Below are 21,930 nucleotides of genomic sequence, written 5' to 3' on the forward strand. Positions count from 1 at the left end.
TGAATGATCAATTTTAAGTTATTCCATGAACCCTTCAATAAAAGTGCTTTATAAAATAACAAAAAACATACAATTTGTCTGAGCCTCCTTTTTACACCTTTGATAAACAATCATGAGGTAAAAGCAGGAATATAAGACTTGGATAATTTACAAACAATATTCCAGAGCTAACATAAATTTCCCTAAAAGCCGAACTCCTAAGAAACTCTCTACATTTCTTTTGCTATGTTTAAAATTCTCCCACAGCAAACCCATCTGAAAATAAGTACATCTATTTTGGCCTGATATCATGGTCACAAATAAGTGAGTCAAAATTGTTTTTTTTTTTTTTTTTATTAACTTTTATTGAGCTTCAAGTGAACGTTTACAAATCAAGTCAGTCTGTCATACATAAGTTAATATACATCTTACTCCTTGCTCCCACTTGCTCTCCCCCTAATGAGTCAGCCTTTCCAGTCTCTCCTTTCGTGAAAACTTTGTCAGCCTCCAACTCTCTCTATCCTCCCATCTCCCCTCCAGACAGGAGATGCCAACACAGTCTCAAGTGCCCACCTGATATAATTAGCTCACTCTTCATCAGCATCTCTCTTCCACCGACTGTCCAGTCCCTTTCATGTCTGATGAATTGTCTTCGGGGATGGTTCCCATCCTGTGCCAACAGAAGGTTTGGGGACCATGACCGCCGGGATTCCTCTAGTCACATCCAGACCATTAAGTATGGTCTTTTTATGAGAATTTGGGGTCTGCATCCCACTGATCTCCTGCTCCCTCAGGGGTTCTCCATTGTCCTCCCTGTGAGGGCAGTCATCAATTGTGGCCAGGCACCAACTAGTTCTTCTGCTCTCAGGATGATGTAGGTCTCTGGTTCGTGTGGCCCTTTCTGTCTCTTGGGCTCTCAGTTGTCCTGTGACCTTGGTGTTCTTCATTCTCCTTTGATCCAGGTGGGTTGACACCAACTGATGCATCTTAGATGGCCGTTTGTTAGCTTTTAAGACCCCAGATGCCACATTTCAAAGTGGGATGCAGAATGTTTTCATAATAGAATTATTTTGCCAATTGACTTAGAAGTCCCCTTAAACCATGGTTCCCAAACCCCCGCCCTTGCTCTGCTGACCTTTGAAGTATTCAGTTTATCCCGGAAACTTCTTTGCTTTTGGTCCAGTCCAGTCCAGTTGAGCTGACCTTCCATGTATTGAGTGTTGTCCTTCCCTTCACCTAAAGCAGTTCTTTTCAGCTAATTAATCAGTAAAAAACCCTCTTCCTCCCTCCCCGCCTCGTAACCACAAAAGTATGTGTTCTTCTCAGTTTATACTATTTCTCAAGATCTTATAATAGTGGTCTTATACAATATTTGTCCTTTTGCCTCTGACTCATTTCGCTCAGCATAATGCCTTCCAGGTTCCTCCATGTTATGAAATGTTTCACAGATTCGTCACTGTTCTTTATCGATGCGTAGTATTCCATTGTGTGAATATACCACAATTTATTTACCCATTCATCCGTAGATGGACACCTTGGTTGCTTCCAGCTTTTTGCTATTGTAAACAGAGCTGCAATAAACATGGGTGTGCATATATCGGTTTGTGTGAAGGCTCTTATTTCTCTAGGGTATATTCGGAGGAGTGGGATTTCTGGGTTGTATGGTAGTTCTATTTCTAACTGTTTAAGATAACGCCAGATAGATTTCCAAAGTGGTTGTACCAATTTACATTCCCACCAGCAGTGTATAAGAGTTCCAATCTCTCCGCAGCCTCTCCAACATTTATTATTTTGTGTTTTTTGGATTAATGCCAGCCTTGTTGGAGTGAGATGGAATCTCATCGTAGTTTTAATCTGCATTTCTCTAATGGCTAACGATCGAGAGCATTTTCTCATGTATCTGTTAGCTGCCTGAATATCTTCTTTAGTGAAGTGTGTGTTCATATCCTTTGCCCACTTCTTGATTGGGTTGTTTGTCTTTTTGTGGTTGAGTTTTGACAGAATCATGTAGATTTTAGAGATCAGGCGCTGGTTGGAGATGTCATAGCTGAAAATTCTTTCCCAGTCTGTAGGTGGTCTTTTTACTCTTTTGGTGAAGTCTTTAGATGAGCATAGGTGTTTGATTTTTAGGAGCTCCCAGTTATCAGGTTTCTCTTCGACATTTTTGGTAATGTTTTGTATTCTGTTTATGCCTTGTATTAGGGCTCCTAAGGTTGTCCCTGTTTTTTCTTCCATGATCTTTATCGTTTTAGTCTTTATGTTCAGGTCTTTGATCCACTTGGAGTTAGTTTTTGTGCTTGGTGTGAGGTATGGGTCCTGTTTCATTTTTTTGCAAATGGATATCCAGTTACGCCAGCACCATTTGTTAAAAAGACTATCTTTTCCCCAATTAACTGACACTGGGCCTTTGTCAAATATCAGCTGCTCAGATGTGGATGGATTTATATCTGGGTTCTCAATTCTGTTCCATTGGTCTATGTGCCTGTTGTTGTACCAGTACCAGGCTGTTTTGACTACTGAGGCTGTATAATAGCTTCTGAAATCAGGTAGAGTGAGGCCTCCCACTTTCTTCTTCTTTTTCAGTAATGCTTTGCTTATCAGAGGCTTCTTTCCCTTCCATATGAAATTGGTGATTTGTTTCTCTATCATCTTAAAAAATGACATTGGAATTTGGATCGGAAGTGCATTGTATGTATAGATGGCTTTTGGCAGAATAGACATTTTTACTATGTTAAGTCTTCCTATCTATGAGCAAGGTATGTTTTTCCACTTAAGTATGTCCTTTTTAATTTCTTGTAGTAGAGCTTTGTAGTTTTCTTTCTATAGGTCTTTTACAACCTTGGTAAGATTTGTTCCTAAGTATTTTATCTTCTTGGGGGCTACTGTGAACGGTATTGATTTGGTTATTTCCTCTTCGATGTTCTTTTTGTTGATGTAGAGGAATCCAAGTGATTTTTGTATGTTTATTTTATAACCTGCGACCCTGCCAAACTCTTCTATTAGTTTCAGTAGTTTTCTGGAGGATTCCTTAGGGTTTTCTGTGTATAAGATCCTGTCATCTGCAAATAGAGATAATTTTACTTCCTCCTTGCCAATCCAGACGCCTTTTATTTCTTTGTCTAGCCTAATTGCCCTGGCTAGGTTTCTAGCACGACGTTGAATAAGAGCGGTGATAAAGGGCATCCTTGTCTGGTTCCCGTTCTCAAGGGAAATGCTTTCAGGTTCTCTCCATTTAGAGTGATGTTGGCTATTGGCTTTGCATAGATGCCCTTTATTATGTTGAGGAATTTTCTTTCAATTCCTATTTTGGTGAGAGTTTTTATCATAAATGGGTGTGGGACTTTGTCAAATGCCTTTTCTGCATCAATTGATAAGATCATGTGGTTTTTGTCTTTTGTTTTATTTATGTGACGGATTACATTAATGGTTTTTCTGATATTAAACCAGCCTTGCATACCTGGTATAAATCCCACTTGATCATGGGGAATTATTTTTTTGATATGTTGTTGAATTCTATTGGCTAGAATTTTGTTGAGGATTTTTGCATCTATGTTCATGAGGGATATAAGTCTGTAATTTTCTTTTTTTGTAATGTCTTTACCTGGTTTTGGTATCAGGGAGATGGTGGCTTCATAGAATGAGTTGGGTAGTATTCTGTCATTTTCTATGCTTTGAAATACCTTTAGTAGTAGTGGTGTTAACTCTTCTCTGAAAGTTTGGTAGAACTCTGCAGTGAAGCCGTCAGGGCCAGGGCTTTTTTTTGTTGGGAGTTTTTTGATTACCGTTTCAATCTCTTTTTTTGTTATGGGTCTATTTAGTTGTTCTACTTCTGAATGTGTTAGTTTAGGTAGGTAGTGTTTTTCCAGGAGTTCATCCATTTCTTCTAGGTTTTCAAATTTATTAGAGTACAAATTTTCATAATAATCTGAAATGATTCTTTTCATTTCAGTTGGTTCTGTTGTGATGTGGTTCTTCTGGTTTCTTATTCGGGTTATTTGTTTCCTTTCCTGTATTTCTTTAGTCAGTCTAGCCAATGGTTTATCAATTTTGTTAATTTTTTCAAAGAACCAGCTTTTGGCTTTGTTAATTCTTTCAATTGTTTTTCTGTTTTCTAATTCATTTAGTTCAGCTCTAATTTTTATTATTTGTTTTCTTCTGGTGCCTGATGGATTCTTTTGTTGCTCACTTTCTATTTGTTCAAGTTGTAGGGACAGTTCTCTAATTTTGGCTCTTTCTTCTTTTTGTATGTGTGCATTTATCGATATAAATTGGCCTCTGAGCACTGCTTTTGCTGTGTCCCAGAGGTTTTGACAGGAAGTATTTTCATTCTCGTTGCATTCTATGAATTTCCTTATTCCCTCCTTGATGTCTTCTATAACCCAGTCTTTTTTCAGGAGGGTATTGTTCAGTTTCCAAGTATTTGATTTCTTTTCCCTAGTTTTTCTGTTATTGATTTCTAGTTTTATTGCCTCGTGGTCTGAGAAGATGCTTTGTAATATTTCGATGTTTTAGATTCTGCAAAGGTTTGTTTTATGACCTAATATGTGGTCTATTCTAGAGAATGTTCCATGTGCGCTAGAAAAAAAAGTATACTTTGCAGCAGTTGGGTGGAGAGTTCTGTATAAGTCAATGAGGTCAAGTTGGTTGATTGTTGTAATTAGGTCTTCTGTGTCTCTATTGAGCTTCTTACTGGATGTCCTGTCCTTCTCCGAAAGTGGTGTGTTGAAGTCTCCTACTATAATTGTGGAGGTGTCTATCTCACTTTTCAGTTCTGTTAAAATTTGATTTATGTATCTTGCAGCCCTGTCATTGGGTGCATAAATATTTAATATGGTTATATCTTCTGGATCAATTGTCCCTTTTATCATTATGTAGTGTCCTTCTTTATCCTTTGTGGTGGATTTAAGTCTAAAGTCTATTTTGTCAGAAATTAATATTGCTACTCCTCTTCTTTTTTGCTTATTGTTTGCTTGATATATTTTTTTCCATCCTTTGAGTTTTAGTTTGTTTGTGTCTCTAAGTCTAAGGTGTGTCTCTTGTAGGCAGCATATAGACGGATCGTGTTTCTTTATCCAGTCCAAGACTCTCTGTCTCTTTATTGGTGCATTTAGTCCATTTACATTCAGCGTAATTATAAAGAAGTGTTTAGTGTTGTCATTTTGATGCCTTTTTATGTGTGTTGTTGACAATTTCATTTTTCCACATACTCTTTTATGCTGAGACGTTTTTCTTAGTAAATTGTGAGATCCTCATTTTCGTAGTGTTTGACTTTATGTTTGTTGAGTCGTTACGTTTTTCTTGGCTTTTATCTTGAGTTATGGAGTTGTTATACCTCTTTGTGGTTACCTTATTATTTACCCCTATTTTTCTAAGTAAAAACCTAACTTGTATTGTTCTATATCGCCTTGTGTCACTCTCCATATGGCAGTTCTATGCCTCCTGTATTTAGTCCCTCTTTTTGATTATTGTGATCTTTTACATATTGACTTCAGTGATTCCCTGTTATGAGCATTTTTTTTTTTTTAATTAGTCTTAATTTGTTTTTGTGATTTCCCTATTTGAGTTGATATCAGGATGTTCTGTTTTGTGACCTTGTGTTGTGCTGGTATCTGATATTATTGGTTTTCTGACCAAACAATATCCTTTAGTATTTCTTGTAGCTTTGGTTTGGTTTTTGCAAATTCTCTAAACTTGTGTTTATCTGTAAATATCTTAATTTCGCCTTCATATTTCAGAGAGAGTTTTGCTGGATATATGATCCTCGGCTGGCAGTTTTTCTCCTTCAGTGTTCTGTATATGTCGTCCCATTGCCTTCTTGCCTGCATGGTTTCTGCTGAGTAGTCTGAATTTATTCTTATTGATTCTCCCTTGAAGGAAACCTTTCTTTTCTCCCTGGCTGCTTTTAAATTTTTCTCTTTATCTTTGGTTTTGGCGAGTTTGATGATAATATGTCTTGGTGTTTTTCTTTTTGGATCAATCTTAAATGGGGTTTGATGAGCATCTTGGATAGATATCCTTTCGTCTTTCATGATGTCAGGGAAGTTTTCTGTCAGGAGATCTTCAACTATTTTCTCTGTGTTTTCTGTCCTCCCTCCCTGTTCTGGGACTCCAATCACACACAAGTTATCCTTCTTGATAGAGTCCCACATGATTCTTAGGGTTTCTTCATTTTTTTAAATTCTTTTATCTGATTTTTTTTCAACTATGTTGGTGTTAATTCCCTGGTCCTCCAGATGTCCCATTCTGCATTCTAATTGCTCGAGTCTGCTCCTCTGACTTCCTATTGCGTTGTCTAATTCTGTAATTTTATTGTTAATCTTTTGGATTTCTACATGCTGTCTCTCTATGGATTCTTGCAACTTATTAATTTTTCCACTATGTTCTTGAATAATCTTTTTGAGTTCTTCAACAGTTTTATCAGTGTGTTCCTTGGCTTTTTCTGCAGTTTGCCTTATTTCGTTTCTGATGTCTTGAAGCATTCTGTAAATTAGTTTTTTATATTCTGTATCTGATAATTCCAGGATTGTATCTTCATTTGGGAAAGATTTTGATTCTTTTGTTTGGGGGGGTTGTAGAAGCTGTCATGGTCTGCTTCTTTATGTGGTTTGATATGGACTGCTGTCTCCGAGCCATCACTGGGAAACTAGTTTTTCCAGAAAATCCACTAAAAAAAAATGCAGTCAGATCCCTATCAGAACTGGCTTTGGATTATAACCGCCACCTTGTTCCCTGTAAGGATGAAAGTCTGAGATTTGGATCATATATGCTTGGCTGTAGCTGGTTCTGTTTTTAGTCCAATTAGGGGTGGATTTTTGGTCCCTGGGTTTTTTGTGTTTCCTTCTCTCAGGCCGGAAGAGTGGGTCAGGAAAAGACCAAAAGAAAAAAAAAGGGGGGGAAGCAAAGCCGCCGCGGAGCCGGAGCCGTTCTCCCTCTGGCTCAGGAAATTCCAATGTTAATGAAGCCACCTGGGGAGGGTGGGGGAAGGATCAGAGAGATAGGAGAATAGCACCTCAGAATATAGCCAGAGTTGCTTGTCTTGCTTGGAATGACTACTTTATCTGAGATTCCCGAGGGGCGTGTTGCCTATGTGTGCTGGCTGTGTGGAGATTGCCCCGGGGATCTGGCCCACTGAAGCCGCGGTCAGATCCTCCGCTGCCAGTCCCATGCCCAGCGTCAAGGTTCCCCTGCTGGGACGGTGCACTCCCAACTCCAAATTCAGTCGCTGCCTCCCGGGGACTTCTCGTCCCGCCAGCGGCATTGCCGCGCCGCCTCCGCGAACCAGCTGGGCCCCCTCCCGGGGTTAGTTCAGGGTAGTGGAGCAGCTCCCCGTGCTTGTGCCGTGACAGTGCCCAGTCAAAAGCCCAGCGGCAAGATTCCTCAGCTGGGACGCTGCTCTCCCAGCTCCAAGACCAGTCACTGCCTCCCGGGGACTTCTCCCACTGGCTGCGTCATCACGCCGCCCGCGCGGACCGGCTGGGCCCCCTCCCGGGGTGAGTTCAGGGGGGTAGGGCTGTGCCCCTTGTTTGCGCCCTCAGCTCCCCTGGGCCCTGCCCTAAATCGGGCGCCAAGGTTATCTGACTGGGACGCTGGCTCCAGGCCCCGAAAACAATCGCTGCTTCCCCGTATTTGTTCGTTTTCCATCTCTAAATCTGTGCTTGTTGTTCAGGGTTCGTAGATTGTTATGCATGTGATCGATTCACTTGTTTTTCCGAGTCTTTGTTGCAAGAGGGATCCGAGGTAGCGTCTACCTAGTCTGCCATCTTGGCCCTGCCCCCTCAAAATGTTTTAATAATATTTAACCAATAGCACTTTCTTCCTCCTCAGATTAAGTTCACATAAAAAGCACTTACAGATCCAATACAGTGACAATCTTATGCAAAATATACAATTAATGAAGGCTTTACCTGGTGGCGCAGTGGTTAAGAGCTATGGCTGCCAACCAAAAGGTTAGGAGTTCGAATTCACCAGCCACTCTCCTTGGAAATCCTACGGGGCAATTCTACTCTTCCCTATAGGGTCACTATGAGTCAGAATCAACTTGACAGCAATGCGTTTCATTTCTGTTATACACTTAAGATTAAATGCCAATTCTACTAAAACTTTGTTTAAATCCCAACGTACTGAAAATAATTTGAAGAATTACATTTAAGTTACCTTAGGCATTCAATCATGCGAGAAGCAATTTTCTTCCGCCGCATCATGCTGAATACCCATATTCGACTGATCCCACATATAGCAGGCTCTGGCAATGTTGAGCAGCACCAGGCTTTTTGCCTTTCAAATCTAACTTTTTCTTCTTCTGTTCCGATAACTGGAAGTTTCTCTTCTATAACTCTGTAGCCCTAAAGGTGTCAAAATTGGGGAAAAATTTTTAAAATGAGAATGTTAATTAGCAATTGTTTAGTACTGACCTTAGTGAAGACGTCATCACGGTTCTCTGGCTTCTTAAACTATGGATACCACTTATGACTTCATTCTCGTTTTCAGAAAATAAATAAACCTGGTTCCACATTCTGTTCTAATTCATTTACTAGTTATGTGACATGACAGGAAGTTACTTAATTTCTCTCCATGCATTAGGCTCCTCACAGATAATTTGGGGATGTTCACCATCTCTCTCAAGAGAGTTGTTGAGAAATTAACTAAGGTATTACATAAAAAGAACACTGCCATCATGCTGGGCCTGTAATACTAACGCAACGTTAGTTCTCTCCACTTCCAGAATTCTAAGGACCAGCCAAGTACACATTAAGAACACAGCAGTAATAACAACAAATGTTTCTGAGACTGCTGCCATAGTTGTAGGGTACACAGCTGTGTGGCAACTAGAAACAGGGATGGCAGAGGATGTCAAGAATTTAGAAAGGCCCTTTCCCCAATGCCAATTTCTTTTTTTAATGTACTTTTAAAAACATACATTTCCCTTGCCGTTTAGTTGCCAAAAAGAACATGGCCAGCCCACTGATAGGACATGATACAAACCTTTAAAGCAATTAATTAGACAACACAAATAAGAGCTAGGAAACAAACATTACCTAGCTATCTTCTAAACACTGCTACAAGTCATTTTTGGAGCTAGGTGGGACAGGAATTAAAACACAACACAGTATTTTGTTGTTTTTTAAGTTTTGTTTTGTTTGTTTACAATTTGGCCCCTAAGCACAAGCCAACTACTTCACCTAGTGCTCAGTCACAGAACAGGTGATCTGTTCCAGGGATCAGCAAACTTTCTATAAGGGCCAGATAGTATTTCAGGATTTGCTGCCCACCTGGTCACTTTGGCAACAACTCAACTACTCAACTCTGCCTCTATTGTGAGGAGGCAGCCAGAGACAATATGTAAACAAATGGATGTGGCTGTGTTACAATGAAACTGTATTTACAAATAGGCTGGATTTTAGCATGGACCGTAGTTTGCCAACCTTTGATTTATTCCAGGGACTTAATGAGGCAGCCATTACATTAGAAATTTCCTAAACAAAACTTAACACTGCTTTTGATTCTATAGGAGTCCTGCTAGTACAGTGCTTAAGCGCTCAGCTGACAACCAAAAGTTTGACAGTTTGAACCCACCAGCCACTTTGAAAGAGAAAGATGTGGCAGTCTGCTTCCAAAAAGATTTACAGCCTTGGAAACCCTGTGCTATAGGGTCGCTATGAGTTGGAATCAACTTGATAGCAAGGGTTTAGTCTGGTTCGGTTTTTGATTTTATAGAATTTTTATCTTATATTCTAAACTGAGAAACTAATCCCCATGTAAAATACAACTCCACAGTGTTACAGAATCACACACTGGAATTCTTGTACTCATACTTAAATGTAGATAAATTTATCAGGAATATCAAGATTACATAGTGAAGTCAGTAAAAAAAAAAAAAAACTACTTACAAGTGCTCTTCATCACTTACCTGCTGGATATGTTCTGCAATTAGGCAGCCAACTACTTTTTTATCATTAGAAATAAAGAGAAGTGTTTTAGTTCTCGAATAGCACATTAGTGGAGCCTGTTGGAAGCCTAAATCATTATCAACCATCTCTCTAATTTCATCAACCTGCCAAATAAAAAACAATTTTTTAAACAATAAAAGCACTGTATATGTATGTTTGCATATATATACGTATATATAAAATGATGTACTTCAGTAAGTTGGTACATTATTCCAAACAGAACATTCTCTAAAGGGTTATTTTGAGTAACTAACTCAGTGGGTAACCATTACTGCTTTGTTTTGTTCTTAAGCCCTGCAGACCACTTTGCAAAATGGGGGAGACTAAAAGTGATGCCAAGCCCAGGTTTTAATTTACGGCAGTCTAGAAAGTGAGCACCACTCATCTGTCAACTTATTAGCTGGTGTGTTCCTGTAATGCTGGAAGCTATGCCACTAATATTTCAAATATCAGCAGGCTCACCTATGGTGGACAGGTTTCAGCTGAGTTTTCAGACTAAGACTGACAAGAAAGAAGGGCCTGGCAATTTACTTCTAAAAACCATTGGCCAGTGAAAACCTTATGAACAGCAGTGGAACACTGTCTGATAAAGCACCAGAAGATGAGCCTCTCAGGTTGAAAACAAAACAAAACAAAAACCAAGCCCACTGCCTTTGAGTCAATTCCAATTCAGCAACCCTATAGGACAGGGTAGAACTGCCCCACAGAGTTTCCAAGGAGCATCTGGTGGATTCCAATTGCCGACCTCTTGGTTAGCAGCCTTAGCTCTTACCCACCGTGCCACCAGGGTTTTCCTCAGGTTGGAAGGCGTGCAAAATATGACTGGGCAAGACCTTTATTAGCTGACGTGACATGACTCAAAATGAGAAGAAGCAGTTGCAAACATCCATTAATAACTGAAAGATGGAAGGTACGAAGTATGAATCTAGGAAAATTGGAAGTCATCAAAAATGAAATGGAACGCATAAAGACTGATACCCTAGGCATTAGTGAACTGAAATGGACTGGTATTGGCCATTTTGAATCAGACAATCATATGCTATGCTGGGAATGACAAACAGGAGAAGAATGATGTCACATTCATTGTCAAAAAGAACATTTCAAGATCTATCTGGAAGTACAACGCTGTCAGTGATAGGATACTATCCATATGCCTACAAGTAAAATCAGTTAATATGACTATTATTACAATTTATATTCAACTGTTAAGGCCAAAGATGAAGAAATTAAAGATTTTTCCCAACTACAGCAGTTTGAAATTGATTGAACATGCAATCAAGATGCAGTGATAATTACTGGTGACTGGAATGTGAAAGTTGGAAACAAAGAAAAAGCATCAGTAGTTGGAAAGTATGGCCTTGGTGACAGAAACAACGCCGGAGATCACATGATAGTATTTCGCAAGACCGACGACTTCTTCATTGGAAATACCTTTTTTCAACAACATAAATGGCAACTACACATAGACTTCACCAGATGGAACACACAGGAACCAAATGGACTACATCTGTGGAAAGATGATGGAGAAGCTCAGTATCATCATCAGAACAAGGCCAGGGGCCAACTGCAGAACAGACTATCAACTGCTCACATGGAAGTTTGAGATGAAGACGAAGATAATTAAACAAGTCCAACAAAAGTCCAAGTACTACCTTGAATATACCCCACCTGAATTTGGAGACCATCTCAAGAAGAGATTTGATACATTGAATACTAATGATTGAAGATCATACAAGTTGTGGGATGCCCTCAAGAACATTAGACATGAAGAAAACAAAAGGCCATTAAAAAAACAGGAAAGAAAGAAAAGACCAAAATGGATGTCAGAAGAAACTCTAAAACTTGCTCTTGTACCTAGAGTAGCTAAAACAAATGGAAGAAACGATGAAGTAAAAGGGCTGAACAAAGGATTTCAAAGGGCGGTTCAAGAAGACAAATGAAGTATTATAACGAAATGTGCAAAGACCTGGAGTTAGAAAACCAAAAGGGAAGGACATGCTCAGTATTTCTTAAGCTGAGAGAACTGAAGAAAACATTCAAGCCTCAAGTTGCAATACTGAAGGAGTCTATGGACAAAATATTGAATGACGCAGGAAACATCAAAAGAAAATGGCAAGAATACATGGACTCACTGTACCAAAAAGAACAGGTCCAAGTTCAACCATTCCAAGATCAAGAATATGATCAAGAACCGACGGTATTAAAGGAAGATGTCCAGGATGCACTGAAGGCATTGGCTAAAAACAAGGCTACAGGAACTGACAGGATACCAATTGAGATGTTTCAATAACAGATTCAGCTCTGGCAGTGCTCGCTCCATCTATGCCAAGAAATCTGGAAGACAACTACCTGGCCAACCGACTGGAAGAGTACCCACTTCAGAGAAAAGGTGATCCAACAGAATGCAGAATTTATCAAACATCTCATTAATATATGGGGCAGCTCTACTCTGTCTTATAGGGTCGCTATGAGTCGGAATCAACTCAACGGCACTGGGTTGGGTTTTGATATCATTAATATCACACTCAAGTAAAATTTTGCTGATGATAATTCAAAAGCGTTGCAGCAGTATATCGACAGCGAACTGCCAGAAATTCAAGCCAGATTCAGAAAACGATGTGGAATGAGCGACATCATTGCTGATGTCAGATGGGATAGTGGCTGAAAGCAGAGAATACCAGAAGGATGTTTACCTGTGTTTTATTGACTATGCGAAGACTGTGCGCATCATAACATTAGGAAGAATGAGAATTCCAGAACACTTAAATGTGCTCATGAGGAACCTGTACATGGATCAAAAAGCAGTCCTTTGAACCAAACGATGGGATACTGCATGGTTGAAAATCAGGAAAGGTATGTGTCAGGGTTGTATCCTTTCACCATACTTATTCCTTCTGTACACTGAGTAAATAATCTGAGAAGCTGGACTATAAAAAGAAAAATGAAGCATCAGGATTGGAGGAAGATTCATTAACAACCTGCAATATGCAGATGATACAACCTTGCTTGCAGAATGTGAAGAAGACTTAAAACTGAGGAAGATCAGCCTTTAGTATGAATTACACCCCAACATAAAGAAAATAAAAATCCTCATAAAGGGACAAATAAGCAACATCATGAAAAACAGAGAAGAGACTGAAGTTGTCAAAGATTTCATTTTACTTGGATCTACAACCAAAGCCCATGGGAGCAGCAGTCAAGAAATCAAATGGCATATTGCATTGGGCAAATCTGCTGCAAAACACCTTTTTCAAGTGTTAAAATGCAAATATGTCACCTTGAGGAGTAAGGTGTGCCTGACCCAAGCCACAGTATTTTCAATCGCCTCAAATGCATGTGAAAGCTGATCAATAAAGAAGGAGACCAAAGAAGGATTGATGTCTTTGAATTATGGTGTTGGCAAAGAATACTGACTATACCATGGACTGCTCTAAGAACGAACAAGGCTGTCTTGGAAGAAATACAGCCAGAGTGTTTCTTGGAAGCGAGGATGGTAAGACTGTCTCAATTACTTTGGATATGTTATCAGGACGGACCAGTCCCTGGAGAAGGACATCATGCTTGGTAAAGTAGAGGGTCAGCAAAAAAGAGGAGAACCCTCAACAAAATGGACCAACACAGTGGCTGAAACAATGGACTCGAATATAGCAAGAACTGTGAGGGCTGTGCAGGACTGGGCAGTGTTTCGTTCTGTTGTACACAGGCTTGCTATGACTCAGACCCAACTCGACAGCACCTAACAACAACTAGGGAGTGAGAGGTTAAGAGCACCTACAATACGTAATGAGGACCTTAAGGCGCACCATTAAAAACATCATAGGTTTGTGAAATGGGGAGAGCTTCACTGGAGGAGTCTTGGCTAGGCAAGCCACATTTCCCCCTAAGCCTTAATTAGTACTGTCATCAGTTAAATGAAGTAGCTAACAGAGAAAGAAACTCATGTTTACTCTTTGTCAACCATCTATGGGCCAGACATTATGCAAAGCACTTTATCCACAATCTCTTGAAGGTTTTTGGTTCCTCCCTTTATATATGGAAGAAATAAGACTCAAAGATTTAGTAACCTTCCCGTATCAATTATCAAACATTTTAAAAACCGAGTAATAAGGATTTGACCCAAAATGTTAACATGACATCAAACTGTGCTTCTTCCAGTTTTAACCTCCCAGAACTGTGGTCAAAGTTAAATAGAAGCTCAGACCTTTGAAGGCACTCAAACCCAAGACTTGTATACACACTAAAACATTAGTCTCCTCCCAATTAAAAACAATGTCCACATATTCAGTCCAATAAACACTCATTTGTGTTAGTAAGTTGAATAATGCAGATAATCTCTAACAGGGTTCAGTATTTGTATCTCTGACATGCAGAATACCACATAGCTTATACCTTACTCAGTGATGAAAACTGAAGTCCCCCTAATCCTGGATCAGTATCCCACAATACAACTCCCGCTTCGGTTCCTACAGGGAAATGACTCACAATTCCCTAATTTTTAATTTTTAACCTATTTTGGGTTACTAACTTTTAACCTACTAAATTATAGTTTACTGAGATTTTATCCTAAGGAAGTGAAATGAAGACATTAGCAATTCACTGAGGATTCTTAAAAAGTCTGGCTTCCACAATGTGGACCTAACAAAGGTCTCTACTTCACATTTCTACACGATGATGGTATTCCAAAACGTCCATAATTTAATTTTCATTTAGTCAATCACTGATCCAACATTACTTCGATAGGTATGTATTTCTGTACAAGGATCAATGTTTCAAGTATGAGACATGTGCTACATTTCCATGTCATTCTAAGTACAACTGTCTACATTGTTATGCAGTGGTAGTAGGAAGACCTATTTGTGTATCTGGGATTATATACAGGGCATCTGAAAAGTCAGGAACCACAGGATAAACTTATGTTTTAAGTAGAATGTCAGTTACATTTTTAAGTAATAGATTCAAAGTGTTTCTCTTCAACCTCCTTTTCAGGTGAATTATTTCTAAATTTAAAGAGGTCCAATTGTCAACCTGAAAAAAGTTTAATAAATACACTATTTTGTGTTTCCAAGGATTTTGCACATATTGTAGTGTATTTTTTTCAGATAAACCATTGGACCAACTGCTTTACATTATGAAGCACTTCTGAAAAAGCATCTTTGCTTTTTGAAGAAAAACGTATGAAACTATCTTAAAATGTAACTAATATAAAAATTAGTTTAATACCCAAAATATATAAATAACTCCTACAATTCAACAATAAAGAGGCAAAAACCCAATTAAAAAATGGGGAAAAGTCTTGCAATAGACATTTCTCCAAAGAAGCTATACTAACGGACAATAAGCAGATGAAAATATGCTCAACATCACCAGTCATTAGGAAAATGCAAATCAAAAGCACAATGAGATATCACTTTACCTCCACTAGGATGGTTATTATCAGAAAAATGGAAAATAACAAGTATTGGCGAGGAGATGAAGAAAACTGAAACTCTCCTGCACTGCTGGTGGATATTAAGTACACCTGCTGTGGAAAACAGTTTGGCAGTTCCTCAAAAAGTTAAACACAGAATTAGCAATTCTACTCTATACCCCAAAGAATTGAAAGCAGGGAACTCAAACAGATGCTTATAATGTCAATGTTCACTGTGGCATTATTCACAATAATCAAAAGCTGGAAACAACCCAAGTGTCCTCCAACAGATGAATCCCAAAAACCCACAGATGAGTGGACAAACAAAATGCAATATATATATATGCAATAGAATATTATTCAGCCATAAAAAGAAATGAAGTTCTGATACATGCTATGATATGGATAAACCTTGAAAACATTATGCTAAGTGAAAGAAGTCAGGTATGAAAGAACAAATATTTTATCATCCCACTTAAATGAAATATCTAGAATAAGCAAATGCATAGAGACAAACGTTAAGTACCCCTTAGCTAATAACTCCCATATCCCTCTCCCCCAGACACTGTCCCTCTCCTCCAGACTCTGGGGGAGAGGGAAATGAAGAGTTATCAGTGAAAGGGTACTGAGTTTCTGTTTGGAGTGATGGAAAACTTTTGGAAATGGATAGTGGTTATAGTTGCACAACATGGTAAATGTAATTAATGTCACTAAATTTACACTTAAAGAATGGTTAAAATGGCAAATTTTTTGTTATATATGTTTTACCACAATAAAACTTTCTTTAAAGTTTATCCTATGGTTCCCAACTTTTAAGACACTCTATATAAATGAAATGGTTCCAGGGTTCATTACCTCCCTGGTTCATTTTCAACATAATAAACTCTCTGGATCCTTAAATTATGGAACTTTAAGTTGGACTAAGCCTTGATTCACACTAAATAAGAGGATTTTCTTTAGGTTTTCTATATTATATTTATAAATTGAAGTATATCTCTATTTTCAATATCATTATATTATTATCTAATGTTTAATTTCAGGTTTTTATGGCCTACTAAGTTTTGTTCTGCAATAGTTTTTATTTAGAAATTTAGTCTTAGAATGGATTTTTATATATTTTATTAATTTAAACATTCACAATTACTGTGATTCAACTTTTAATTCTAATTCTCAAAATCATTTAGCATAATTCATTAACTTAACTAGCATACCTTCTACTCCATCACTGAAATTATTGATAATACAAGACACTAATCAATTCATCTAAAATGCAATTCACTAGGAAGAAGGACCCGGCAGTCTACTTCTGAAAAGCATTAGCCAGTGAAAACCTTATGAACAGCAGCAGTACACTGTCTGATATAGTGCTGGAAAATGAGCCCCCAAGGTTGCAAAGGCACTCAAAAGACGACTGGAGAAGAGCTGCCTCCTCAAAGTACAGTCGACCTTAATGACATGGATGGAGAAAAGCTTTCAGGACCTTTATTTCCTGATGTGGCACAACTCAAAATGAGAAGAAACAGCTGTAAACATACACTGATAACCAGAACCTGGAATGTATGGAGTATGAATCTAGGAAAATTGGAAATCGTCAAAAATGAAATGGAACACATAAACATCAATACCCTAGGTATCAGTAAGCTGAAAGGGATTGGTATTGGCCATTCTGAATCGGACAATCATATAGTCTAATGCTAGGAATGACAACTTGAAGGGGAATGGTGTTGCATCCATTGTCAAAAATAACATTTCAAGATCTATCCTGAAGTACAACGCTGTCAGTGCCAGGATAATATCCAAACACCTACAAGAAAGACCAGTTATTACGACTATTATTCAAACTTATGCACCAACTACTAAGGCCAAAGATGAAGAAATAGATTTTTATCAGCTGCTGCAGTCTGAAATTGATCAAACGTGCAATCAAGATGACTGGTGACTGGAAAGTAAAAGTTGGAAACAAAGAAGAAGGATCAGTAGTTGGAAAATACAGCCTTGGTGACAGAAAAAAAGACAGAAATAGAATGATAGAATTTTGCAAGAGCAACGACTTGTTCGTTGCAAATACCTTCTTTCACCAACATAAACAGCGACTATACACATGGACCTCGCGAGATGGAACACACAGGAATCAAACTGACTACATCTGTCGGAAGAGATGATGGAAAAGCTCAGTATCATCCATCAGAACAAGGCCAGGGGCCGACTGTGGAAAAGACCATCAATTGCTCATATGCAAGTTCAAGCTGAAACTGAAGAAAATCAGAGCAAGTCCACGAGAGCCAAAATATGACCTTGAGTATATTCCACCTGAAGTCAGAGACCATCTCAAGAATAGATTTGATGCACTGAACACTAGTGACTGAAGACTAGACAAACTGTGGAATGACATCAAGGACATCATACACGAAGAAAGTAAGAGGTCACTGAAAAGACAGGAAAGGAAAGGAAAGACCAAGATGGATGTCAGAGAACACTCTGAAACTTGCTCACAAACATCAAGCAGCTAAAGCAGAAGAAAGAAATGATGAAGTAAAAGAACTGAACAGAAGATTTCAAAGGGCAGCTCAGGAAGACCAAGTATTATAATGACACGTGCAAAGAGCTGCAGATAGAAAACCAGAAATGAAGAACACGCTCGGCGTTTCTCAAGCTGAAAGAACTGAGGAAAAAATTCAAGCCTCGAGTTGCAATAGTGAAGGATTCCATGGGGAAAATACTAAACGATGCAGGGAGCATCCAAAAAAGATGGAAGGAATACACAGAGTCATTATACCAAAAAGAATTAGAGGATGTATCAAGAGGCAGCATATGATCAGGAACTGATGGTACTGAAGGAAGAAGTCCAAGCTGCTCTGAAGGCATTGGCGAAAAACAAGGCTCCAGGAGTTGATGGAATATCAATTGAGATGTTTCAACAAACAGATGCAGCACTGGAGGTGCTCACTCGTCTATGCCAAGGAATATGGAAGACAGCTTCCTGGCCAACTGACTGGAAGAGATCTATGTTTATTCCTCTTCCCAAGAAAGGTGATCCAACTGAATGTGGAAATTATAGAACAATATCATTAATATCACACGCAAGCAAAATTTTGCTGAAGATCATTCAAAAACGGCTGCAGCAGTATATGAACAATATCATTAATATCACACGCAAGCAAAATTTTGCCGAAGATCATTCAAAAACGGCTGCAGCAGTATATCGACAGGGAACTGACAGAAATTCAGGCCGTTTTCAGAAGAGGATGTGGAACCAGGGATATCATTGCTGATGTCAGATGGATCCTGGCTGAAAGCAGAGATACCAGAAGGATGTTTACCTGTGTTTCACTGACTGCAAAGGCATTCGACTGTGTGTGTCATAACAAATTATGGATAATGTTGTGAAGAATGAGAATTGCAGAACACTTAATCGTGCTCATGAGGAACTTTTATATAGATCAAGAGGCAGCTGTTCGGACAGGAAAAGGGGATACTGATTGGTTTAAAGTCAGGAAAGGTGTGTGTCAGGGCTGTATCCTTTCACCATACCTACTCAATCTGTATGCTGAGCAAATAATCCGGGAAGCTGGACTGTATGAAGAAGAACAGGCATCAGGATTGGAGGAAGACTCATTAACAACCTGCGTTATGCAGATGACACAATCTTGCTTGCTGAAAGTGAAAAGGACTTGAAGCACTTACTAATGAAGATCAAAGACCACAGCCTTCAGTATGGATTGCACCTCAACATGAAGAAAACAAAAATCCTCACAACTGGACCAATGAGCAACATCATGATAAACGGAGAAAAGGCTGAAGTTGTCAAGCATTTCATTTTACTTGGATCCACAATCAATAGCTATGGAAGCAGCCGTCAGGAAATCAAAAGACGCACTGCATTGGGTAAATCTGGTGCAAAAGACCTCCTTAAAGTGTTGAAGAGCAAAGATGTCACCTTGGAGACTAATGTGCTCCTGACCCAAGCCCTGGTATTTTCAATTGCATCATATGCATGTGAAAGTTGGACAATGAATAAGGAAGACAGAAGAAGAATTGATGCCTTTGAATTGTGGTGTTGGCAAAGAATACTGAATATACCATGGACTGCCAAAAGAATGAACAAATGTGTCTTGAAAGAATTACAACCAGAACGCTCCTTAGAAGCAAGGATGGCGAGACTGCGTCTTTCGTACTTTGGCCACGTTGTCAGGAGGGATCAATCCCTGGAGAAGGACATCATGCTTGGCAAAATACAGGGTGAGCAGAAAAGAGTAAGACCCTCAACGAGGTGGACTGACACAGTGGCTGCACCAATGGGCTCAAGCATAACAATGATCGTAAGGATGGCATAGGACCAGGCAGTGTTTCATTCTGTTGTGCATAGGTTGCTGTGAGTCAGAACCGACTTGACAGCACCTAACAACAACTTATTAAATTCACACTACAAAGTTTAGCACAGTTTTTCAATTGTTTATATTCTTAAAATCCTTATTTCTTGTTCTTAGAATTGGTGTTTACATGTACTATGCCAGCATTGCTAAACAGGAATCACAAAAATACTTGAGATGGAAGAACACAAGCCCTTTCCTTGCAGTATTACATAACTGCAACACTTCAGCATGAGTAACTGAGTTTTGCATGTTTTCCTCTTAAAATATGCTACACTAATTTTATGCACTGTACATGAAATCTCACTGGAAATGTACCTTTTTCAGGGCATACTTCGGGTCTTCAGGAAGAACCATTATTATCCTGCCATCAGGGTACTCAGCCAGAATTCTTTCTTTTTTCCAGCCCTAGATATAAAAAAAAGAGTAAATTTTTATGTATCATATTTTACTCATCATACCCATTTACAAGAAGAAAAAGTACATAAATCTGTCTAAAAATTTCAAACACAGCAAAAATATATGCTCATTAATTTTAACTAATAAAGCATGGTGAATCTGCTATTTTGTTAAGCGCATAATAGAAACAACACAAGCAAATTTCCTCCCTACTATTCATTCAGAGATACATCTAACACCACAAAAATATTTCTAAGTATCACTTCCCATTTTAAATTAATTTTGAAAATCACACCGAAAGCAAGCCCCTTAAAGTCAATGATTCCCAGAACCTGAAGGATAACTCTCCCAGCTTCTTGTTAAAAGATTAAACTCTTAAATTTCTTTGGAACATGGTTACCTCCACAAACACACACTCATGGTTTAATGTCTGGCATGCTAAAGACCTCCAGGAGGTTTTAAATGAACTGATTTGCATGCAGTAGCCCAGTATGTAAGGAATAGTTTTTATTCTTATTGATCACAACTATCAAAGTCACAAGAAGGAGACTATAAAAAATATAACTACCTTCTAAGAATCTAATAGGGAAGGAGAGGCTACGTTGTGTGTATCTGAAGTTTAACATACTCAAAAAAAGAGAGGTAATAAACTCTTCTTCAGATCCACACTCGTGGTGATTAATGAGCAGAACCTGCATGAAAAAAAACAAAACAAAACAAAAGCCACTTAAATCTAGTAAGATGGGACTGAACCAGAGGTTAAAACTAGGAGCTTTGAAGTTCAAAATTAAGTACAGAAGGAATGAGCTTAACTGATTGTTCCATTTGTCTTACCCGAGCAACTTTACGTAAAAAGGCCTTTCAAAAAGCAATACATACTTCTATTAGTGAAACCCATTATCTTCTTTTGAAATTTGTTTCTCCTAAGAATATAAAAGCTCAGTAAAACCAAGAAAAAGACAACTAGATTTTTTTTTTATACTACGTCAAGTTTCAGAGGAAGTTGGTTTTTGAGCTATTTTTTGGGAGGGTGCTGAAAAGTCCTAATTTTCACCAAAGAGATTGTTGTAAAAATTTCTTAAGAGAGCATTAACATCATTTCTAGAGGGTGCAAATACAGAGGTTGTTCTTTTTAAACAATCCAGAATGGGTTTTTTTTCCCTCCTTGGCAGGGGGCAGGGGTCTTAGCTGGAGATAAAAAATTCTACAACAAGCTTGGTACACTTAATAATTTGGATTTGAATATTTAAAATCCTGAATCTGTTTACAAAATAGGGCACCCAAAGGAAAAGTAAAATTCTGGTGATTATCATTAATAACGACTGGTAAATTGTTCTCAAGATTTTAAAAGAAAAAAGGAGCAGAAATAAGTCATTTTTTTCAAATTAGAAACTAAATCTGAATCATATACAGATCTGAATATAGGCAAGTAATTTAAAACAGCATAAAAGGTATCATCTCTTTAAAAACGAACTTATGTTAAAAATATATTACTTTTTTAAAAAAGCTTTTTAAAGGAACCTATTTTCCATAAACTAAAAACAGAAACTTTTCACTTTAAAAATGTTTAACTACAAATTTAACAAAGAACTAGAAATTTAAGCCACCTCAAGTTATAAGAAAGCCATACTTACTGAATTGAACTACCTAAAGACAACCCGGTAAGTTCTTTTCCTATTAATCACCTTTGAAAACCATAATACTGGTCTAATGTGATTATACTGCACCACAGGCACTAGACAATTCTTGTGTTTTACTGACTTTTAATGCAAAGCCTTCCCTTGAAACAAATTGAGACTTTTATGTTCATGTAGAAAATTTTAATACA

At 38.3% G+C, this 21,930-nt stretch overlaps 1 protein-coding gene across 7 annotated transcripts in view; it reads right to left on the reverse strand.

Annotated features, from left to right (window-relative positions):
* ESCO1 (establishment of sister chromatid cohesion N-acetyltransferase 1) overlaps positions 1-21,930 on the reverse strand; it is a 119,908-nt gene that overhangs the window by 15,432 nt on the left and 82,546 nt on the right. For 6 of the 7 annotated variants that reach the window (XM_049901942.1, XM_049901941.1, XM_049901940.1 and 3 more), the window contains 3 exons: positions 20,022-20,111; positions 9,887-10,030; positions 8,134-8,321 (listed from right to left, as the gene is read on the reverse strand). In XM_049901942.1, the coding sequence (XP_049757899.1) occupies positions 8,134-8,321; positions 9,887-10,030; positions 20,022-20,111 (422 nt within the window). Of the gene's footprint in view, positions 1-8,133; positions 8,322-9,886; positions 10,031-20,021; positions 20,112-20,670; positions 20,795-21,930 lie in introns of those variants that run through there. The other variant, XR_007519381.1, reaches the window with a different exon arrangement.

Source organism: Elephas maximus, chromosome 11, assembly GCF_024166365.1.
Source record: "Elephas maximus indicus isolate mEleMax1 chromosome 11, mEleMax1 primary haplotype, whole genome shotgun sequence".
Classification (NCBI taxonomy): domain Eukaryota; kingdom Metazoa; phylum Chordata; class Mammalia; order Proboscidea; family Elephantidae; genus Elephas; species Elephas maximus.